General features: G+C 48.7%; 1 protein-coding gene across 5 annotated transcripts in view; it reads left to right on the forward strand.

Annotated features, from left to right (window-relative positions):
- Positions 1 to 24,174, forward strand: part of LOC140428542 (translocating chain-associated membrane protein 1-like 1) — a 112,110-nt gene that overhangs the window by 79,632 nt on the left and 8,304 nt on the right. For 4 of the 5 annotated variants that reach the window (XM_072515131.1, XM_072515135.1, XM_072515133.1 and 1 more), the window contains 3 exons: positions 169 to 239; positions 1,717 to 1,821; positions 9,601 to 9,744. In XM_072515131.1, the coding sequence (XP_072371232.1) occupies positions 169 to 239; positions 1,717 to 1,821; positions 9,601 to 9,744 (320 nt within the window). The remainder of the gene's footprint in view (positions 1 to 168; positions 240 to 1,716; positions 1,822 to 9,600; positions 9,745 to 24,174) is intronic. The other variant, XM_072515134.1, reaches the window with a different exon arrangement.

Below are 24,174 nucleotides of genomic sequence, written 5' to 3' on the forward strand. Positions count from 1 at the left end.
AAAGCAACTGAGTCCTTTTCAGCTTCATCTTCTGATGACGAGGCTGGTATTGGGAACAAACCCTCTAGGGAATTGAGGCAAATCTGTACCTGCTTCATGGCACATATGGTGTCTTTTCAATTTCTTAATTCCTGTTCCTCATATGTCTCAAATTGTTGAATCTTGCAGGAGGATATCGCTCGACAGCTGTACTACATTTGCCTTTACATATTCCATGTCACTGGTGCCTATATATTAAAGTAAGTTTTTAGCATGTGCCTGACGCATTTATTTTAAAATTTAATACAATCATCAAATTTTGTTATTATTTCTGTCTAGCGGAACTCAGATTATTTGCCGAAGAAATCTCTCCTCCACCCTAATGGAAAGTGTAATAGGTAGTTGGGGTTCCCTTGAACATGGAGCACATTGATCCACTGTTCAGGAGTGCAAGAAGCCCCCTTGTTTATGACCCTCGTTGTTCCTTTTCAGAACTTTCTGGAGTTGTTCTTAAGCTCACCAAAATCTTTTTTTGAAAGGAAGCAGAACGTAAGGCCTGTTGATCAGTGCACTGCTCATGCATCCCTTTCCTCTAGTGATCTCTCATAACTGTTACCACTAAGTCTCTGCTTCCTTTTACACATTGTTCTCCTTGCATTCTATTTCTATTCAAATTTTTGATGCTAAAGAATATAACCAACTTAAAAGATTTCAAGACAAATGGTACACCGGTATACAATGAAAGCGGCTAATCAGACCATTGTGCACGCTATTCATTGTTAACCTTTCATTGCTCCCTTTGGCCTACTAATATTTACATTTGAAAACTTGTGTAGATAATATGAACAGGTACAATTGAAATTTCATTGTATTAAATTAGAATAAAATAATAAATGGATTACTTTGCAGCCTACAGGCTGGGCCTTACTATTTTAACTTGCATCTGACCATACTGATTGTTGCTTTGGTCCAACGTGGATCACTGACAAAGTTTCGCATTCTCCAATCTTTTTGTTTCAGAGTCGGTCTAAAAAATACAATAAATTTGTCAATTGGAAGGTATACTCTAGTTTTGAAAATCACCTCGGATTAAGGAGATGGGTTTTCCCCTGTTAACTTTATAAAACATTGCTTGCTTGCTAAGATACAGTACAATGTATTTGCATGATCAATTTTTGCTTAGAATATTGAGCCAAATGCCAAATCATTCAGCCGGGACGTAGTAAAGAATTTTCTTTTAACTAGTTTCTAGGATATAATGTGATCAATGTTTGACATTTGCTTGATCAAACATAGTCAACTAGGAGCCTTACATTGTAAGAAATCATACTTATGACACTTGTTAGATGCTGGCAATCCACTTACTGGCAGTGCTAGCTAACAGATCAGTCGTGTTTTTTTATGTGATGTTATTGATGACATTGAACAAATGGACAGTGAGGGTTTTTAAACAATTGCACCCTTTTTGTAATATTTCATGCACTACCTGTATCGCCCGTACTGTATTTCTTGAGTGCAAACTTTACAATGTCCAATGTTGCAATAGATTTTCACACATGTAAAGTGCTTACGACAACGTTTGTTTAAGTGACTGATGCCTGTGATGATCGGTGGAATGAAATACATTATATGGATGTGACTGTTCCACTGTGGGTATTCGCTTTAGATTAAAAGTTACATTGCAGCATTCTTGTATCTTATTTAAGTTTGGTTTTGAGATTTTGTTTTTTTTTACAGCCTTCACCGACTGGGCTTGATTCTTTTAGTGCCGCATTATCTGGTGGAGCTCTTGTTTCATGCATCACGACTATTCTACTTCAGTGATGAAAACAAACAGAAAGGGTAAGTGTAGTTTTGTAGACATACTTCTAGGAGTATGAACCGTTTGGAGTACACCAGATATTTTTCTCATTTTGCCATGCATGTATGTGTTCGCACCATGAAACAGCAAATTTATCCAGAAAAGTTATTGGGCCCCTCCTTCAATCCAAGTTAGCTAATCACAGTAAAGGCTAAAGTAGTGACAAGAGAACAAGAGCGATTTGAAGGAAATATGACAACGCTAGCAGAAAATATAAAATGAAATAATGACTGTTTTAACAAAAAGAAGTGTAGTTAGAGAGGTGCGAATGCTTAAAGATGGAGGAAAATCTAATTGTGCAGCAAGACTGTATAATGGGAGATATTTATTTCTGTTTTTTAAATAATAGAAGTAGGAATGCAGGCACTAGAGGATGTGGAACAAAAGGTAAGTAACAAAAGCAATTAGGACTGTAAAAGGTGGTAGAAAACCACTGGATCCTGATAGTATGCACCCTTTGCTGTTACACGTGAGAAGATTTGGTACATTTTTTCCAAGTCTCCGTGGGTATGCAAATTGTGCAGGGGGAATAAACCACTTCTGTTCAAGAAAGGACAAATAATAAGCGGACTAATTAATATAATGTAACTGTAATAACATAACCAGCCTGTTGTCGTTACAGATGTTGACTGACAAGCTATGTATTTCCAGCTTTGCTTTCGCACACATCTCCCTCTCTCTCGCACGCATCTCTCTCTCTCTCTCTCTCTCGCACGCATCTCTATCTCTCTCTCTCTCACGCACGCATCCCCCCCCTCTCTCGCACGCATTCTCTCTCGAACGCACCCCCTCTCTCTCGAACGCACCCCCTCTCTCTCGCACGCACCCCTCTCTCTCGCACGCACCCCTCCTCTCTCTCGCACGCATCCCTCTCTCTCTCTCTCTCTCGCACGCATCCCCCCCTCTCTCGCACGCATCCCCCCCTCTCTTGCACGCATCCTCTCTCTCTCGCACGCATCCTCTCTCGCATGCACCCCTCCTCTCTCTTGCACGCATCCCTCTCTCTCTCTCTCTCTCGCACGCATCCCCCCCTCTCTCGCACGCATCCCCCCCTCTCTCGCACGCATCCCCCCCTCTCTCGCACGCATCCCCCCCTTTCTCGCACGCATCCTCTCTCTCTCGCACGCACACCCCTCTCTCTCGCACGCACACCCCTCTCTCTCGCACGCACACCCCTCTCTCTCGAACGCACACCCCTCCCTCTCGCACCCACCACCCCCTCTCGCACGCACCCCCCCTCTCGCACGCACCCACCACCTCTCTCGCACGCGCCCCCCCCTCGCTGGCCCCCTCTCCCGCCCCGTCCCCTCTGGCTCCCTCTCCCGCCCCGTCCCCTCTGGCTCCCTCTCCCGCCCCATCCCCCCTGGCTCCCTCTCCCGCCCCGTCCCCTCTGGCTCCCTCTCCCGCCCCGTCCCCTCCTCTGGCTCCCTCTCCCGCCCCGTCCCCTCCTCTGGCTCCCTCTCCCGCCCCGTCCCCTCCTCTGGCTCCCTCTCCCGCCCCGTCCCCTCCTCTGGCTCCCTCTCCCGCCCCGTCCCCTCCTCTGGCTCCCTCTCTCGCCCCGTCCCCTCCTCTGGCTCTGGCTCCCTCTCCCGCCCCGTCCCCTCCTCTGGCTCTGGCTCTGGCTCCCTCTCCCGCCCCGTCCCCTCCTCTGGCTCTGGCTCCCTCTCCTGCCCCGTCCCCTCCTCTGGCTCTGGCTCCCTCTCCCGCCCCGTCCCCTCCTCTGGCTCTGGCTCCCTCTCCCGCCCCGTCCCCTCCTCTGGCTCTGGCTCCCTCTCCCGCCCCGTCCCCTCCTCTGGCTCTGGCTCCCTCTCCCGCCCCGTCCCCTCCTCTGGCTCTGGCCCCCTCTCCCGCCCCGTCCCCTCCTCTGGCTCTGGCTCCCTCTCCCGCCCCGTCCCCTCCTCTGGCTCTGGCTCCCTCTCCCGCCCCGTCCCCTCCTCTGGCTCCCTCTCCCGCCCCGCCCCCTCCTCTGGCTCCCTCTACCGCCCCGTCCCCTCCTCTGGCTCCCTCTACCGCCCCGTCCCCTCCTCTGGCTCTGGCTCCCTCTCCCGCCCCGTCCCCTCCTCTGGCTCTGGCTCCCTCTCCCGCCCCGTCCCCTCCTCTGGCTCTGGCTCCCTCTCCCGCCCCGTCCCCTCCTCTGGCTCCCTCTACCGCCCCGTCCCCTCCTCTGGCTCCCTCTACCGCCCCGTCCCCTCCTCTGGCTCTGGCTCCCTCTCCCGCCCCGTCCCCTCCTCTGGCTCTGGCTCCCTCTCCCGCCCCGTCCCCTCCTCTGGCTCTGGCTCCCTCTCCCGCCCCGTCCCCTCCTCTGGCTCCCTCTCCCGCCCCGTCCCCTCCTCTGGCTCCCTCTCCCGCCCCGTCCCCTCCTCTGGCTCCCTCTCCCGCCCCGTCCCCTCCTCTGGCTCCCTCTCCCGCCCCGTCCCCTCCTCTGGCTCCCTCTCCCGCCCCGTCCCCTCCTCTGGCTCCCTCTCCCGCCCCGTCCCCTCCTCTGGCTCCCTCTCCCGCCCCGTCCCCTCCTCTGGCTCCCTCTCCCGCCCCGTCCCCTCCTCTGGCTCCCTCTCCCGCCCCGTCCCCTCCTCTGGCTCCCTCTCCCGCCCCGTCCCCTCCTCTGGCTCCCTCTCCCGCCCCGTCCCCTCCTCTGGCTCCCTCTCCCGCCCCGTCCCCTCCTCTGGCTCCCTCTCCCGCCCCGTCCCCTCCTCTGGCTCCCTCTCCCGCCCCGTCCCCTCCTCTGGCTCCCTCTCCCGCCCCGTCCCCTCCTCTGGCTCCCTCTCCCGCCCCGTCCCCTCCTCTGGCTCCCTCTCCCGCCCCGTCCCCTCCTCTGGCTCCCTCTCCCGCCCCGTCCCCTCCTCTGGCTCCCTCTCCCGCCCCGTCCCCTCCTCTGGCTCCCTCTCCCGTCCCGTCCCCTCCTCTGGCTCCCTCTCCCGTCCCGTCCCCTCCTCTGGCTCCCTCTCCCGTCCCGTCCCCTCCTCTGGCTCCCTCTCCCGTCCCGTCCCCTCCTCTGGCTCCCTCTCCCGTCCCGTCCCCTCCTCTGGCTCCCTCTCCCGTCCCGTCCCCTCCTCTGGCTCCCTCTCCCGTCATCCCCCCCCCGCCCACTCTCCCAACCCCACCCCCCGCTACCTCTCCTGCGCCCGTCCCCTCCCTCGCTCCCTCTCCCGCGCCCGTCCCCCCTCGTTCCCTCTCCCATCCCCCCCCTCGTTCCCTCTCCTGCGCCCGTTTTCTCCCCCGCCCCTCGCTCCCTCTCCCGCGCCCTCACAAACAGCACAATTGCCTCTCTGAGGCCCGAACAGGCCATCAGCTTCCAGTGCTCCAGGAAATCTTGCTGTGGTATATTTCTCTCATTTTTAAATTTCAAGCGTTTGAACCAGTTTTTACCAATCATGTGATGGCTGCCATTTAGCGGACCCCCTGGAGACCCTTCACAGATCCCTGGGGTTTTAGGGATCCCTAGTTTAGAGAATTATTTGAATTGGCCAAATGTTTGCTGATGTCGCAAAAGTCAGAGATGTGAAAATTGATAAAGACTCTAGCTTCAGTAGGTTAAGTTCGCATTAAACAACCTTGCAGTGGATGAAATGTAATTGGAAGGGTGTGTGATCATACATTTTGGAAGGGGAAATAAAGAATAGGAATACAGATTCAGCATGAAGCCTGCGGATGAACAGGGGGTGGGGGTATGAATATAAATTTCTTGAAATTGAGTGTGGTTCAACAAAGCCACGAAAGGCCAATCGCGATTTGGGTTTTATAATTCGGACAAGGTACAAGAACAAAGCAATAATGATCAATTTGTTGCCTACATTTTTAGGTAAAAGTATTTCATGCAATTTTAGATGCTCCACGAGTGAAAGAGTGCAAAGCCATAAATCGCATCTAATGTAAATTCACCAAGCTGATGCCGAGGATGGAGTGCCAAGTTATGAAGGGGGTCTTGATATACTTGGAACTATTATCGCTGAAGAAGATAAAGCTTGAGAGCAGGTTCATTGCAGATATTGACAGTCACGACAGATTTAAATCTCATAAATAAAGGGAAACTTTTCATTGCTTGGAAAGTCAGTGAAAAGTCATCAATTATAATTGAGAGTGAGGAGTGAAGTAAAGAGAAAAATATTTTACTTGTTGGAGGGTGAGGTGCTTTGCTGTTAACAGCTGAGACTGAAAAGTAAAGTACTCAAATACTTTATGCATCTTTTTGGTTTGTATGCTACAAGTCACCAATGATAACTGGAACTTTAGGATATATCTCATATAACAATATGCTGAATAAATACCGGAAAAAGGTAACAGAAGCATCCAGAAGAGAAAATGCTGGATAATCTCAACAGGTCTGGCAGCATCTATAGGAAGAGAAAAGAGCTAATGTTTCGAGTCCAGATGACCCTTTGTAGCATAAGCATCACGTTTGTCAGTAAGGTTTTACAGTTATTACAAAATGATGGCACACATTGGCACTAACGACAAAGGTAGGAAAGGGGACAAGGATGTCAGGCAGGCTTTCAGGGAGCTAGGATGGAAGCTCAGAACTAGAACAAACAGAGTTGTTATCTCTGGGTTGTTGCCCGTGCCACGTGATAGTGAGATGAGGAATAGGGAGAGAGAGCATTTAAACACGTGGCTACAGGGATGGTGCGGGCGGGAGGGATTCAGATTTCTGGATAACTGGGGCTCTTTCTGGGGAAGGTGGGACCTCTACAGACAGGATGGTCTACATCTGAACCTGAGGGGCACAAATATCCTGGGGGGGAGATTTGTTAGTGCTCTTTGGGGGGGTTTAAACTAATGCAGCAGGGGCATGGGAACCTGGATTGTAGTTTTAGGGTAAGGGAGAATGAGAGTATAGAGGTCAGGAGCACAGATTTGACGTCGCAGGAGGGGGCCAGTGTTCAGGTAGGTGGTTTGAAGTGTGTCTACTTCAATGCCAGGAGTATACGAAACAAGGTAGGGGAACTGGCAGCATGGGTTGGTACCTGGGACTTCGATGTTGTGGCCATTTCGGAGACATGGATAGAGCAGGGACAGGAATGGATGTTGCAGGTTCCGGGGTTTAGGTGTTTTAGTAAGCTCAGAGAAGGAGGCAAAAGAGGGGGAGGTGTGGCGCTGCTAGTCAAGAGCAGTATTACGGTGGCGGAGAGGATGCTAGATGGGGACTCATCTTCCGAGGTAGTATGGGCTGAAGTTAGAAACAGGAAAGGAGAGGTCACCCTGTTGGGAGTTTTTTTATAGGCCTCCTAATAGTTCTAGGGATGTAGAGGAAAGGATGGCGAAGATGATTCTGGATAAGAGCGAAAGTAACAGGGTAGTTATTATGGGAGACTTTAACTTTCCAAATATTGACTGGAAAAGATATAGTTTGAGTACATTAGATGGGTCGTTTTTTGTACAGTGTGTGCAGGAGGGTTTCCTGAAACAATATGTTGACAGGCCAACAAGAGGCGAGGCCACGTTGGATTTTGTTTTGGGTAATGAACCAGGCCAGGTGTTGGATTTGGAGGTAGGAGAGCACTTTGGGGACAGTGACCACAATTCGGTGACGTTTACGTTAATGATGGAAAGGGATAAGTATACACCGCAGGGCAAGAGTTATAGCTGGGGGAAGGGCAATTATGATGCCATTAGACGTGACTTGGGGGGGATAAGGTGGAGAAGTAGGCTGCAAGTGTTGGGCACACTGGATAAGTGGGGCTTGTTCAAGGATCAGCTACTGCGTGTTCTTGATAAGTATGTACCGGTCAGACAGGGAGGAAGGCATCGAGCGAGGGAACCGTGGTTTACCAAGGAAGTGGAATCTCTTGTTAAGAGGAAGAAGGAGGCCTATGTGAAGATGAAGTGTGAAGTTTCGGTTGGGGCGATGGATAGTTACAAGGTAGCGAGGAAGGATCTAAAGAGAGAGCTAAGATGAGCAAGGAGGGGACATGAGAAGTATTTGGCAGGAAGGATCAAGGAAAACCCAAAAGCTTTCTATAGGTATGTCAGGAATAAGCGAATGACTAGGGAAAGAGTAGGACCAGTCAAGGACAGGGATGGGAAATTGTGTGTGGAGTCTGAAGAGATGGGCGAGATACTAAATGAATATTTTTCGTCAGTATTCACTCAGGAAAAAGATAATGTTGTGGAGGAGAATGCTGAGCCCCAGGCTCATAGAATAGATGGCATTGAGGTACGTAGGGAAGAGGTGTTGGCAATTCTGGACAGGCTGAAAATAGATAAGTCCCCGGGACCTGATGGGATTTATCCTAGGATTCTCTGGGAGGCCAGGGAAGAGATTGCTCGACCTTTGGCTTTGATTTTTATTTCATCATTGGCTACAGGAATAGTGCCAGAGGACTGGAGCACAGCAAATGTGGTCCCTTTGTTCAAAAAGGGGAGCAGAGACAACCCCGGCAACTATAGACTGGTGAGCCTCACGTCTGTAGTGGGTAAAGTCTTGGAGGGGATTATAAGAGACAAGATTTATAATCATCTAGATAGGAATAATATGATCAGGGATAGTCAGCATGGCTTTGTGAAGGGTAGGTCATGCCTCACAAACCTTATTGAGTTCTTTGAGAAGGTGACTGAACAGGTAGACCAGGGTAGAGCAGTTGATGTGGTGTATATGGATTTCAGCAAAGCGTTTGATAAGGTTCCCCATGGTAGGCTATTGCAAAAAATACGGAGGCTGGGGATTGAGGGTGATTTAGAGATGTGGATCAGAAATTGGCTAGCTGAAAGAAGACAGAGGGTGGTGGTTGATGGGAAATGTTCAGAATGGAGTTCAGTCACAAGTGGAGTACCACAAGGATCTGTTCTGGGGCCGTTGCTGTTTGTCATTTTTATCAATGACCTAGAGGAAGGCGCAGAAGGGTGGGTGAGTAAATTTGCAGACGATACTAAAGTCGGTGGTGTTGTCGATAGTGTGGAAGGATGTAGCAGGTTACAGAGGGATATAGATAAGCTGCAGAGCTGGGCTGAGAGGTGGCAAATGGAGTTTAATGTAGAGAAGTGTGAGGTGATTCACTTTGGAAGGAATAACAGGAATGCGGAATATTTGGCTAATGGTAAAGTTCTTGAAAGTGTGGATGAGCAGAGGGATCTAGGTGTTCATGTACATAGATCCCTGAAAGTTGCCACCCAGGTTGATAGGGTTGTGAAGAAGGCCTATGGAGTGTTGGCCTTTATTGGTAGAGGGATTGAGTTCCGGAGTCGGGAGGTCATGTTGCAGCTGTACAGAACTCTGGTACGGCCGCATTTGGAGTATTGCGTACAGTTCTGGTCACCGCATTATAGGAAGGACGTGGAGGCTTTGGAGCGGGTGCAGAGGAGATTTACCAGGATGTTGCCTGGTATGGAGGGAAAATCTTATGAGGAAAGGCTGATGGACTTGAGGTTGTTTTTGTTGGAGAGAAGAAGGTTAAGAGGAGACTTAATAGAGGCATACAAAATGATCAGGGGGTTGGATAGGGTGGACAGTGAGAGCCTTCTCCCGCGGATGGATATGGCTGGCATGAGGGGACATAACTTTAAACTGAGGGGTAATAGATATAGGACAGAGGTCAGAGGTAGGTTCTTTACGCAAAGAGTAGTGAGGCCGTGGAATGCCCTACCTGCTACAGTAGTGAACTCGCCAACATTGAGGGCATTTAAAAGTTTATTGGATAAACATATGGATGATAATGGCATAGTGTAGGTTAGATGGCTTTTGTTTCGGTGCAACATCGTGGGCCGAAGGGCCTGTACTGCGCTGTATTGTTCTATGTTCTATGTTCTATGTGTTGTGTTCTCCTTAGCTTCACTCTTTGGGCTCTACTTTTCGTAATGGCTCGCCTCCTCACTTTGACTCTGTCTGTCCTCACATTTGGCTTTGGACTTGCGAGGGCAGAGAATCAAGACTTCTCAGTAGCAAATGGAAATTTCAACACATTGACTGTCCGGTAAGCAACTGAAGTATAACATTTAATAAACATTGTACCTATTGTTGTCAGTGAGGATATGTTTGCAATGTTATTTTAACATTAAAGGTATGGAATCTTAAGATTAGTTCTCAAGTTATGAATTGCTGATGTTTTAGTGTTAAGCATCTGTCTTGGTTATGTTTATCTTTCAGGGTGAGACTTTATAAAAAAAAAAGAAGTCATTTTATATCTTGGGGGTGGGGGGGGGGGTGGTGTTGGTTGATATCTCCCCCCCGGTACAGCGTGCAACATGTGTATTTTTAGCTGTGTTGTGATCTGGCACTCTCTGGCCCTGTTTTCGGGCCCTCTCCTCTGTGGCTCTGCCGCTTACCTTCTGTCTCGCCAGCTTCTGCCCACTCATCTCCCCTTTCTGCCCCTTCCCCATCCTCCCACTCTTTCCTTTACGTTTTTGTGGCGCATCTCTGCCGTCGCCGCGCCCGCTTTGTTGACTGCTGGCTAAGAACAGGTCTTGGAACAAGTTGGTGAACGGCTTCCACGTCTTGTGGAAGCTCCCGCCGATGCACGGATGGTGAATTTTATTTTCTTCAGTTGGGAAGAATTCCGCCAGATGACCACGTATTTTGCAAACTAGTTGGTAGTTTTTGTGAAAGGGCAACCCAGGTGACATTTCATTTTTCCTCCTTTCGACATTAAGTATTTCTTGGGCGGCATGTGGCATAGTGGTTAGCATTGCTGCCTACAGCGCTGAGGAGCCGGGTTCGAATCCCGGCCCTGGGTCACTGTCCGTGTGGAGATTGCACATTCTCCCTGTGTCTGCGTGGGTTTCACCCCCACAACCCAAAAGATGTGCTGGTTAGGTGGATTGGCAATGCTAAATTGCCCCTTGATTGGAAAAAATAATAATTGGGTACTCTAAATGTATAATAAAAAAGTATTTCTTTGTGCTGAGGAGCTTTCCAAAATAACATTGCTGTTATTGGTAACTCTTATCTGCTGGCAATTGTGCACAAAAATTGCCATTGATGATCTGCTAGTTTTTATTCATGTTACAGAAACATTGCAAATTCAGCTTTAACTATGTTTCCTTGATTTCAAGAAATCTAATTTTGCCAACCTATTGACCAAGGGCATTGCATGCCTTGATGCCCTCTTTCTCCACTACCAACTCCTCAACGAGCGTAAAATTCCATATCCTGTGACTGCTGAAGCCAATCTGGCACGACTGTTTGAAAACCAGCTGTCCCTACCAGCAGAATAGCTCAATAGTAATAGTGGTGCTGCTGATCACCAGCTGAGCAGGACTTTTTGGCGGGGGACTCGGGAGGCGAAGGCGTTGACCCTCCTCCCCAAATAGAGTTCTGGCTGGTTTGAGACCCCAAAGACCGCCACCTGAGCATGGCCCCACCCTCACCCCCACAATCTTGGACATTGACTCAAAGAAGGTTGTCCAGAGCCCGACAAGTCTTGGGTGGCCCATAACATGTGGGTGTGGTTGGCCCGAACCCCCTAGCACTGTTCACATTTGTCCTCCACCTCTGGGAAGAACCTGTTTATTTGGGTTTTGGTTGGGTGCACTCTGTGCGTCACCTTTCGTTGCAGTAGGCTTAGCCTTCTACCCGTGGAGGTGAAGTTTGCCCTGTTCAGTGCTTCACTCCAGAGTCCCCACCCTACTGCTATCCCTAGGTCTTCCTTACATTTTCCCTTGTCTTGTCAGCAGGGAGTGTACCTCTTCCGACAGTCGCCCTTGCAGTCCCCCCTCCCTTAGTGGCCCGCAACCAACACTTGTCTATCAGTGAGTGTTCTGGCGTCCGTGAGGAACTTTTTGATCTCTGTGTTGTAGCTCGTTTCCTTTGGGCAGTTGAAAGCTCACCCTCAGTTCGTCTAGCATCATTAGTCTACTGTCCATGTACAAGTCACTAACTATCAACCGTCCCCCCCTTCCTGTCTCCACTTTTTAATGATTGCGTCCATTGTGGCTGACATGAACCCACGCCGTCACTTTTTCTGCTGTAGCTGCCCAGTGGAAGTATTGTACGTTTGAGAGAGCCAGGCCTCCCATGTTTCTTTTTCTTTGTAGGACCCCCGTTTATCTTGATTGTCTGCACTCTCCCCGCCAGGAAGAGTGGATGTGCCCCACCTCTGTAGGTCTTTTACTTCCTCCATCAGACTTCTCGGGTTCCATTTGTGGCTCTGTGTCCCGTCATGAGCAATTTGGATCCCCAGGTAGCGGGATTTGTTTTGGGTTTGTTTGAACGGCAGACCCTCCAGCTCTGCCCCTCTGCCTTGTGGGTTCACCGGGAAAATTTCACTCTTGCATTTGGCCCTCTTTCAATTTTGTTCATGCCTCGGTGTTTTTCATCCCCTTTGGTTAAGATGACTACTTATTTTCTAACTAGTTGGTAGCTTTTGTGAAAGGGCAACCCAGGTGACATTTCATTTTTCCTCCTTTTGACATTAAGTATTTCTTTGTGCTGAGGAGCTTTCCAAAATAACATTGCTGTTATTGGTAACTCTTATCTGCTGGTAATTGTGCACAAAAATTGCCATTGATAATCTGCTAGTTTTTATTCATGGTACAGAAACATTGCAAATTCAGCTTTAACTATGCTTCCTTGATTTCAAGAAATCCAATTTTGTCAACCTATTGCCCAAGGGCATTACATGCCTTGATGTCCTCTTTCTCCACTACCACTCTGGACACTGTTTCTGGACATACTTTTGTGTAATTTGTTTCCTTTTAGTGAGAGCAAATCCTGTGTTGTGAGTGGCATATCACTGGGGTTGCCCTCTTTAATTCAAATAAATTAATTTAAAATAGGTTTGTCATCAGACCATATTTTCATCCAGTGTAAATAGGTTTAGCATAATTAGCGCCCTATTACTAATCTTTAAAACCCTTCTTCAATCCATTCCATTGCCATACTATCTTTTTGCAAGTATAGCTGTGAGCACAATTGTTACCTTAAGTTTAATGGTATCAATATTAAATTCCTTACTCTCCTAGTATACAGATCTAAGTTTAAACCACAGCACACTTGTGTTTACAGCTCCTGCCATGTGCTGTCAAAAACTTCTAATTGCAAAATCGTGCTTTCTCCCAGTTTGGTACCATCCATAATCTTAAACAGTGGTGGGCAACCCTGAGCCTGGGGGCCACATGCGGCCCATCAGAGTTCTGAGTGCAGCCCACAAGATATTTTGTTGATTGTTGCCCACTTGCGGAGTTGCCACATTCCACACGTTTCCACTCCTGTGGCTTTTTTCTACTGGTATAACTGAATTGATAACGCATGTAAAGCAAGGACGCGTGAGGTGCGGGCTGATTGCACACACTATTGACAGAGAGCCGTGTGCTCCCTCTTTGTCCAATCAAGCGTGAATATTTTTGTTTTTAACCACTTGACACTTATAAATAATTCAACATTATCTATAACTTGTTAAGAAATATTCAATGTGTATTAAATGTTTTCCATCTTATTCAAGAGTGATAATTAGTGAACATGCCCAATTTTTAATCCTGTGTCCCACTGAGATGAAGGAAGGACGTTCATGCAGCCCATTCACTAGTCTAGGTTGCCATTCAATGCTCTAGGCCATACAGAAAAATAGTGAAGAAGATTATTCCTGGGGCCTGATCAAATTAGAATTTCTTCTGTTACATTTTGTTCTCTATTTTAAGAACCCCGCTGATATTATGTACCAAGTATTTCAAAGTCCCGAAAGTTAACTTGCAACACTGTTGGTGATATATTTTTGTTGGGAAGTCTGTGAGGAACATTGTACAACCCAGTGAGGAAGCAGTCCAGCTGTTGTGTAGCCGATTAAGAAAGAATATTTATTAAAGTAAAAGAAAAAGCACTCAACAAAAGACTTAAATATATGCATAACTAAACACAGTCATCTGAAGTTACCTCTTGTTCCCAAAATGTACCCACGCTTCCTTAACTCACTGAGTCGCCCCGTTTCCCAAGCAACTTCCAGTTTTAGTAACTCTATTAGTCAAATCCATTTAATAGTTACCACACAATATGGGTGAGGTGGTCAAAACTGGGAAAACGTCAGTTCCTTGTTCAGCAAAGGCACAAAACTGTGTCTTTTAGTGGAGCATATTTGCAATGTGCCGTGGCTCTAAATGTTAGCGAGAACAGACCTCCGTGGATTGGATCCCAGGTGGAACTGGCCTGCGTGGCTGTTGGATGGAGGACTAGCTTCCTTCCCAGCGAGTGTGCTAGCAATTATCCTGTTTCAATTTCTTTGATATTCCCCTCTGTGGATTCTGCTGTCTACCTTGTTCAAATTCCTTGCCTTTAGAAGTTATCATTTGTATAGCCTCATTGATCTCTGGTAAACAATATGTCTGATATGGCCATTCGCACCTCAATGTCTTTAGACTCCTACTAATTTTGTTACTGGGCAAATCGCATCTCATTATTCTTCCAGGTGCCTGCTAGTGTTGTGCTTTATTTATTTATTTAAAAAATATATATTTAGAGTACCCAATTATTTTCTTACTGAATTAAGGGGCAATTTAGCACGGCCAATCCACCTACCCTGCACATTTTTTGGGTTGTGGGGGTGAGACTCAGGCAGACACTGGGAGAAAGTGCAAACTCCACATGGACAGTGACCTGGGGCTTGGATCAAACCTGGTCCTTGGCGCTGTGAGGCAACAATGCTAACCACTGCGCCACCGTGCCGCCCTGTTTTGTTTTTAACCTTATTCACTGTTGATCCCTTTAATGTCCCTCATTTCTGACACTACCATCTGAACATGTTTTCAACATTTCTCAATCTATTATGTCTCAAGTCAGTTAATATACAATATCAGATGCTTTCTTAATGTTGAGAAAACAATCATTATCCTCTGCCAATTTTTGGAAAGGTGAAGAATTTTTATTCACCTCTTAATTCTAGCCAAACCTTTCTATAACCTACTTACTCGTGAGTTCTATTTGATACCTTGTGCGACAACAGCCCTGGGTGAGGTCCCCCAAAGGTGGTTGGCCCAGGCAAGACCTCTTGATTTGTCACCGTACCACTGGAATACTCCCAAATTGTACAAATCCGTGAGGGGGGATGACTGGCTCCACGTCTTTATTCAACCAATCCCCTGTTGGTCGAAACAAAGGTAATCTGACAAGGTACCCTTTCCAGTCGATATCTTTTTCAGACCCAATAATTAAGTTTAAAAAGGAGCCAATTTAACCAGGCTTTTTTGGGTTAAGTTAGAGTAAGTTTATTAATGACTAAAAAGGTAAGGAGAGATGGTAAAACCCACGCATCTATACTTGTATGGATTAGAAGTAAGAATTGAGTCCAATATTAAGTAAATATTAACAAAAGTTATATGGTACAGTCCTTGAATTGCGAGGAGTAGCCGATGAGCATTGCGGCCGATGCACGTTGGTTTCAGTCACTGATTTTTCTGTTTAGGTGTTGGGTAGAGAGATGTCAGATCTTTTTCTGGCTGCGATCCTTCTGTTGCCTGAGCGACATTCCCAGTCAAGATGGGCTATTTTGCAGGGGCTCTGCCTGGGTTACTGTATCACCTTCAGTGCGGGGAAACTTCAGAAGCTGTTTCTCAAAGCACACTCGCGCAAACCGACAGACAAACGCATGTTGGGCAGCTCCCTTGGCTAACTTAGAACCCCTGCCTTTGTGTAATTGAACTGGAGTTCACTGGTCAGTCTTTGCCAGTGTCTTTCAAACTTCTTTTCCGGGACACACTTTTACCAGCCGGCTGACCTTCACGACATAACATTATTGCTTACCTCTAAGGCGGCAGGTGAGCTGCTGGTCCTCATGACCTCACTTGCTTTGGCATTCAGTGTTACATTTCTGCGAAGGACCTTTGGTGTTAAGCTTTTGCTGCATCCTTAGAAAAAACATCAAGAGGTTTGTCCTCGAACTTGCTATGCCTTTGAAGATTTCAAGGTTTTAAACTTTCTTTTACCAGTACTTCTCTGCACATAACACACATGGGCTTTGCATCCTAATTTGCATTGGCACAATTAAAGCCACACCTCAAGAAATCATCTTTATACTGCTTTAGTCCCGATTTCAGTTTCTTCTAATTTGTTCACCAGAGACCCTGGAGCCCTGGATACTGCTCACACCAACGCTGCTTTGTTCTGCCGTGGACTCTCCTGAGAAGCTCTCGCCATCAGATTCAATTGTTGGATCCTGGCCTGTTTGTGTCTCTGGCTCTCTCTACCTTATTACAAAATAATCCATCTTCAGTTCTTCACGCAATCCTGTTTGCTTGCTGGCAGCTGCAAAATGGAGGAATCAGTCCTCCCATGATTTTGCGCCCAAAGTACGGACATACAGGGTGCATGCCATCAGTGTACGTGCTGGGCATGTGACCACCTCTCTGCCGCTGCCTCTAGTGGAACGACTCCATCTTTCATAATTAAAGGCTGGAGCGGCCGGCATTCTTTTTTTACTTTGAAACTTTATTTCCAATACCTGATTTCACCAAGTTTATGACGTTTTACTACTGAAAATTAAAACCTAAAATCATTTCAGTTGAACATGTGCATCTTTACATTTACACACACTGTTTTAAATATATTCCCATTAGAAATTTAAACAAGTATAGAAAAAAGTAAAATCTTGTTTTTACTTTACAAACTATGACTTTATACGAGATGAAGTAACTTGTCAAACACGTACAATGTCACAATATTTCTTACTGGTTCCACTGCATTGCAGTAACCAAACATCCAAGTCATCTACTTCCCCATTCTCACCAAAAACACTTACTTCCTGGTTTCCAGACAGTGGCGACACAAAGTGATGACTATGTAGGTTTTTCCAGTGTTCACATGTGTCAGCCGCATTGACTGGCCTCGTATGTTCGATATTCCTCGTTGACAAACGTGTCCTGGCTTCCCTCTCACTCTCCAGTAGCTGCGTCCATCCCAGTCACATACTGCTGACCACTTCCCGACCAGTACTTCGCATTGTGGGAGTGCAAGCGACCATTGTGCCGGACGTTGAACAGCTTGACCACGGGGCAGCAGGTTGCATACTGCCGATCGGTGGCAGGGGACGAGCCGAGCATCGTGCAGAGGATGAGCACCAGAGTGCAGCTCCAAACTGGGGCCACCACTGTTAGCATCGTACATCCATGTGAATGCCCATCATCCCCTAGTCCCCCTGCGCGCACGTACGTGGTGACCACACAGCCCAGCCTCGTGCCGCCTGCCCCCTCAAATGCTGCAACCAATCACTGACTGCCCGCGGCCGGCATTCTTTTTAAAAAAAATATATATATATTTTATTCTCCATTTTCACATTTTCCTTCAAAAATGTACACCCCACCCACAGACAGTAAATGGTAACAAATACAAAATCAATCCCCTTAACAATACCAATGATCCCATCCTCCCACCACCCCAAACAACGGCCCACCTGTCAATATATGCATCCAATAAACCAAATCCTCCCACGGTGGAAACAAAAAACATAGGAGAAAAAGGAGTCCGGGACCGCCCATGGTCACCATTGACCTATAGAGTCCACTCCCCCCCCCCCCCCCCCCCCCCCCCCCCACACACACACACACTCAACGCCATCCAGCCTCTGAAAGAGTACCGTACATGATACTCAAGAGTTGTACACCCCCCCCCCCCCCCCCCCCAGTCTCCAACTCCTCCGGTCCACTGCCTCTATAAAACTCACTCTCCCAACCTCGGTTCCTTCCCCCCAACTTTCCAACCCGTCTAGACCACTCGGACCCTGTTCTGCCAGGCTCCGATGGCCGCAGCCCCTCCCCCCACCTCACTCCCGTTCACTGGCCGGCTTAAACCGGCCAGCGCGGAGGCCCCCACCCGGGTCCCTTTCCCCCTTGCCCGGCCCTAGGAAAGCCCAGAGATCCCCTTCTAGCGCACACACCCCGCATATCCACCTACATCCCAAAGAGCCCTCATTTCGATTGAAATTCCCATGCCTTCCCTTGTCCAAATATATACAACATTGGCTCCTTTAGCCCCTACACCCGCACGCAGTGAAACAAAAAAGAAGAAAATACAGTCATGAGGTTACATCAGCACATGGCCATTTCTCAATTTGTCAGTTCTGCCACAGTCCTTCTGCCTTCGCAAACTCCTCCGCTGCTTCCGCCGTTCCAAAATAAAAGTCCCTGAGCTTATAAGTCACCCTCAGCTTCACTGGATATACAATGCCGCACTGCACCTTGCTAATGTACCCTCTTCACCCGGTTGAAGGCAGCCCGCCTCCTCGCCAGCTCCACCGTAAAGTCCTGGTATACCAGCTCCAGCCCACTGCACCACCCGCTTCTGCTTGGCCCAGCTCAGGACCTTCTCCTTCACACTGTACCTACGGAAGCACAGAGTCACTGCCCTTGGCGGCTCACTCGCCTTTGCTACAGGCCTCCACGTGAGCCCGATCCAGTTCATATCAGGAGGGATCCTCCCCCTCCCCCAATAGTTTTGCCAGCATCGCGGCAAAATACTCAGTCTGCTTCGGTCCTTCCAACTCCTTCGGGCAGCCCCACAATCCTCAAATTCTGTCGCCTAGATCTGTTTTCCAGGTCTTCCATTTTTCCTCGAAGATCCTTGTTAACGTCCATCAACTTCCGCATCTCCTTCCCCAACGAGGCAAGTTGATCACCGTGCTGCAATAACGTCTCCTCCACTTCCTTCAGCGCCTCCCCTTGCTCTCACACCTCCGCCACTGCGCTCGTCACCGCCCTCATCACCGGGGAAATCGCCTCCTCCACCGGCGCACTCAAAACCTCCCTCATCTCCTTCCTCACCGTCTCCATGCATTTTGCAAACTGCCTTTCGAATTCCGCAGCCATCACCGTAGTTATTTCTTCAGCCGTAAGCAATGCGGCCTCCCCTGGTGCTCCAGCCTCCATTTTCTTTACTGACCCCGCGGTGACCTTTCCCCTCTCCGACGGACTTTCAGCTGCTTTTTTCACGGCTGTTTTGTTTGCTGGTCTTCGACATTCCCCTCCTCTGTGCTGTCTCCCGACTTTTACTGCCTTCGCTGGCCCCAGGACCGGGCGTAAACCCCCGACACTGCCGTTCCCGAACGGGAGCCCTCCAACGTGCAGCTGCCTCCCCGCGGCTGGCATTCTTAAAAGGTTGGGGACTTCTTCCTCCATTTGGGAACGCCACAATGGATTGGTCTGCAACCCTCCCGGCACCTGCCCGTGACCTACCTGCGGGTCGTGACCCCGAGTTTGCAAAACCTGGTCTAGGCAATTATACTTATGGTCTTTGGATCTGATAGCCATTATGTTCCTTTGTCTTTAGCAAAGATTTGAAATTTTTTTTTTTTATTCAAACAAGATTTTCATAACAAAAAAATACGACAAATCCCAACCCTGTACTATCCAATCTCCCTCTCCCCTCTCTGACCCCCATAGAGAAGGCAGAACCTCAATTAAAAAATAAAAAGACAAACCCCCTCCTGACTAACAGCTGATGATCATCAGTTCCCTGAAAAAGGAAAAGAAGTGCTGCCACCTTGGGTAGAACCCTTCCACCGATCACCTCATGGTATATTTGATCTTTTCCAGGTGGAAAAATTCCATCAGGTTCCCCCAATCAAGCAGAACTCGCCTCAGATCTATTAATGAGGCGAAGGCTAGGACATTTGCCCTTGGCCCTGTCTGCAGCACCGGTGAGTTCGATACTCTAAAAATGGGCATGGCTCCAGCTGAATGCCCAAAATGGCTGACATTGTATCAAAAAAAGGAGTCTCAGAAACTAACAAGCTTTGGGCAAGACCAAAACATGTGCGTGTGATTAGTCAGCCCTTTGGAGCACCACTCACACCTGTCCTCCACTCCTGGGAGGAACCCGTTCATACCCGCCCTAGTCAGGTGCGTCCTGTGCACCACCTTGAATTGGATCAGGCTTAACCACGCACATGAGGAGGTGAAGTTGACCCTGTGAAGAGCCTCACTCCACACTTCCCCCCTCAAAAACCAAACCCAGCTCACCATCCCGCTTCCTCTTTACTTCCTCCAACGATGCCTGCTCCATGGCCAACATTTTTCCCATGACCATCCAAAATCTTACCCTCCCCTAACTTGGCTAACGATAGGACCCTATCCATAAGTCAATGCAGTGGTACTAGGGCGAGTGAAAGAAGCTCCTTTCATTTAAAAAAAATAATAAAAAATCATGTAACTGAATACATTTCCCCCTCAGAAGCAGGAACCTCTCTAGCAACTCATTTAGGCTTGTGAACCTACCCTCCAAAATCAGGTCCCTAAACCTCTCCAAACCCTCCCTTTCCCATTCGCTAAATGATGACTCTAATCCAGACGGCACACAACTATGGTTCCTGCAAATCGGAGCCAGCAGTGATATAGAACCCAGTTTAAAGTATTGCCTAAACTGTTTCCAAATCCTCAAAGTCGCTATCACCACTGGGCTCGAAGAGAATCTGGCAGGGGAAAACGGGAAATGTGCAGTAACCCGGGCACTGCGACTCGACCCTATGCACAAAACCTTCTCCATCCGCTCCCATATAGAATCTGGATCCTTGAACCACCTCTTCACTGTATCAATATTTGCCACCCAGTGGTAACATAACAGATTAGGTAGTGCCAACCTAACCTGTTTTAGGTGGCACCTAATCCTGTCCATTTGCAAAAATGTCCTACGAACCAGAGGAATCTTACCAACCCAAACAGCCCAAACAAAAACAGATACCAAATTTATTGACCCTTCAACAGAAAGACTTGGGAAGAAAGACTGGGAGACACTGGAACAAAAACAAAAATCTCAGGAGAATATTCAACTTCACCATCCCGCTAAGGTCAGAGGGAGTGCGCCACCTCCACTTTCTATATTGTCGCCACTTGTACCTCTATCCGCCGATCCATCTTATCCATGGCTGCCCGAATTGGGGCCAAAGCCCCCCTCCATTGCCTTCTCCAAATCCTCAGCAATCACCTGCCACTGCTCTTAAATTTGTTGGCCAAAAAAGCTAACCAATTTGTTGGTCAAAAAGCTAACCAATGTCTCGGTCCACCACTAAGGGGCCAACGTCACCGCAGAAGCCTTCACAATGTTTCCCCCCTGCTGAGGCTCGAGGAACTTCTGAGTCGGGTGACAATACCGTGCCCAACTTTACCGGACATTGGGGCATCCAACAGAGGACAACAGTTAGCAGTGACTGAAGAGGATCTTGGGAGAAGTCGGCTTGATCACCACAACTGCGAAGGGGATCGCGGAGAACGCGGTGTAAAAGAATGCAACAGCCGAGAAATGACTGGCAATAGCTCAGGACCAAATCATATCAGTCATGTTTGAATGGAGAAGCAAACTGCCTGATTCTGCTCCAATGTCTCATGGTCTAATGATCTGAAGGGTTGGCAAAGTCAGCCAAAGCCTGCAGTGGAGGAACGGGATGACGGCGAACATGAGGAGCGAGTCGGAGTTGACCATACCCAAACGAGCTAGCCCGCCAGGACCCACGCTGGGCTATCCACCGATAAGGGAGTGGATGGACATCATGACTCAGGAGCTTTAGAAACACCGAGATGCCAGCAAGCTGTATTATGTTGGCGACAGTCAAGGCTGTGATCACAGATGCCCTGGCCCCCTTCACGGTGGCGTTGGAGAACAAAAGAGCGCTGACTGGAAGCACAAGAGGCAACAGTCGGGACCTAGTGACCGAATCACCTTTGCGGAAACAGAAGTGGCAATGTTGGTGGCAACGCAAGGGACACTAAAGGGGAATGTCAACATGAGCTGGGAAAGCAGCAACAACAGTGATGCCACACTTGTTTTAAAGTTAAAACAACACTTGCGCGGGACAGAACTGCCTAGCTTTCAACTTTGCTTCAAGTACCAGGAAAGGGGGGGGGGTTTCAGTGGAGAGATGTTGAAACAGGCTTAGGAAGGGTGGAGAGTGGAGAGAAAGAACACATGTTGGGGACGGCTGGGATTGATGCCAGGGGATGCTGGCAAGCCAGTGAGGAGAAACATGGGTGAAGGGGAGGTCGTGGCACCGCCCCCGACAGGGAAGGGAGCATATGGTGGTTTTTGGGGGGGGGAACGGGACAGCAAGAAGGGGACCTGGGGGGGGGGGGGGGGGGGGGGGGGGGGAAAGAGAGGGGCGGCGGCAAGAAGGGGAGCTGGGGGTGTATGGCTAAAATGCTGGCTACACGTCGCACATGTTGGCAGCGAAAACATTGACATCAACAGTGGTCATTTTTGATGGCCCCTCAACAAAGGGAAACACTGGAGCGCAGGGACACTGCCACATGGAAAGTACAGTGATCACAGCAATTTTGGATGGCCCCCAAACAAAGGAAAAATCTGGAGTACAGGGTCGCATCCACAAGGTAAATATGGTTGAATCAGCAGGGGGGGTGGGGGTGGGAGGGGGGGAAGGGAGGAACCCCCCCCACCACCATCAGGATTGTCATCTGGAATGTCAGGTGACTTAACGACTCTGTGAAAAAAATCAGTGCCTTAAATTAGATTTATTGTCACGTGTACCAAGGTACAGTGAGAAGTATTGTTCTGCGTACAGGCCAGGCAGTTCATTCCATACATGAAAATCATAGGGCGTATGATAAATACACAATGTAAATACATAGAAATCGGGTGAAGCGTACAGCGTATAGAGCTACAACAGTAGAGAAGATGCGGGGAAGAAGCTGTTTTTTAATCTGTTAGTCTTCTGCTTGATGAGAGGTTGGAAAAGAGAATAACCCGGGTGGGAGGGGTCTTTGATTATGCTGCCTGCTTTCCCAAGGCAGCGGGAGGTGTAGACAGAGTCAGTGGATGGGAGGCGGATTCGCACGATGGACTCTGATGTGTTCATGACTCACTGTAGTCTCTTACAGTCTTGGGCCGAGCAGTTGCCATACCAAACTGTGATGCAGCTGAGAAAGCAGACAGCAATGAAGGAAATAGCTCAAGTTAAAGACCGAAGCGGCAGGCTAGTTGCTGCGCCAGAAAAGATCAACAAAGCCGTCGCAAACTTCTACTGAGGGATGTACACGGTCGAACTCCCGGACGGGGACTCTGACATGAAGCAGTACCTCGACAGACTGGAAATGCCGGATGTGGAGGAAGATAAGAGACGGGGCCACTAGAACTGGGCAAGTCATGGAGAGTATCAACTCCATGAAGACAGGGAAGGCGCTGGGACCAGATGGATTCCCGGTGGACTTCTACAAAAAATTTGCATCAGCACCTGCGGGAGATGTTCACAGACTCGCTGGTAAGGGGCACCCTGCCCCCAACACTGGCCCAAGCCTCAATATTGCTGATAACCAAAAAGGACAAAGATCCGATGGAGTGCAGGTTCTACAGGCCCATCTCACTCCTTAAGCGGTTGCAAAGATCTTGGCAGCTGGAGAGCTGTGTGCAAGAGATAGTCACGGAGGTTCAGACATGCTTTGTCAAGGGTAGACGGCTAACATCTAACATCAGGCGCCTGCTGAACGTGGTAATAACCCCATCTGGGGAGAGAACACCAGAAGTGATCATTTTCCTGGATGCAGAAAAGTCCTTCGACAAGTCGAATGGAAGTATCCCATAGAGCTACTGGAACGGTTTGGGCTAGGATTCGCCTCTGGATGAAACTGATGTACAGTGCTCCCATGATGAGTGTACGGACAAAGACCACCACTTCTAATACATCCGGCTGCACAGAGGCACAAGGCAGGGATGTCCTCTGTCCCCGCTATTGTTTGCTCTGGCAAACGAGCAACTGGCAGTCGACTTCAAAGTGGCAAAGGGTGGAAAAGTATCCAAAGTGGAGACAGAGAGCATTGAGTCTCACTCCATGTTGATGAGATGCCCCTCTACATCTCAAACCCCTGGACCAGCATAGAAGGGATAAAATGAAACTTTTAAAGGTGTTTGGCACCTTCTCAGCAATAAGCTTCACCCGTGTAAGAGCAAGATCTTCTCTGTGAACCCATAGGAGGGAGGGGTAGAGCTGGTGGGACTGCTGTTTAAATTGGCCCAGACCAAATTCTGCTACCTGGGGATCCAAATAGCCCATGATGGACACAGATCCATAAATGGAAGCTGACACGTCTGGTGGAGGAAGTTAAAAAGGACCTGCAGAGGCGGAGCCCACTCTCACTCTCCCTCTCACGGTGGATACAGACGATCAAAATGAATGTGCTGCCCAGCTGAGCCTAACATAGTTAAAGGTGGTGCATTGAGCACACCTAACCTGAACTCAAATGAACAGGTTCTTTCTGGAAGTGGAAAACCAATGTGAACTGCCAGGGAGGGGGGTTGCCCTGGCCGTTGCCTCCTTGATCGCCCGCTGGAGAATCCTGCTCGGCTAGCGATCAGCAGCACCGCCCAACGCTGCAGATTGGCTGTCCGATCTAGTGGAATTTCTCAGGCTGGCGAAAATAAAATTTGCCATCCGGGGATCGGAAGAACGCATAATCTAGACTGACGCTTCACAGCAGTATTGAAGGAG

Source organism: Scyliorhinus torazame, chromosome 8, assembly GCF_047496885.1.
Source record: "Scyliorhinus torazame isolate Kashiwa2021f chromosome 8, sScyTor2.1, whole genome shotgun sequence".
NCBI classification, from domain to species: domain Eukaryota; kingdom Metazoa; phylum Chordata; class Chondrichthyes; order Carcharhiniformes; family Scyliorhinidae; genus Scyliorhinus; species Scyliorhinus torazame.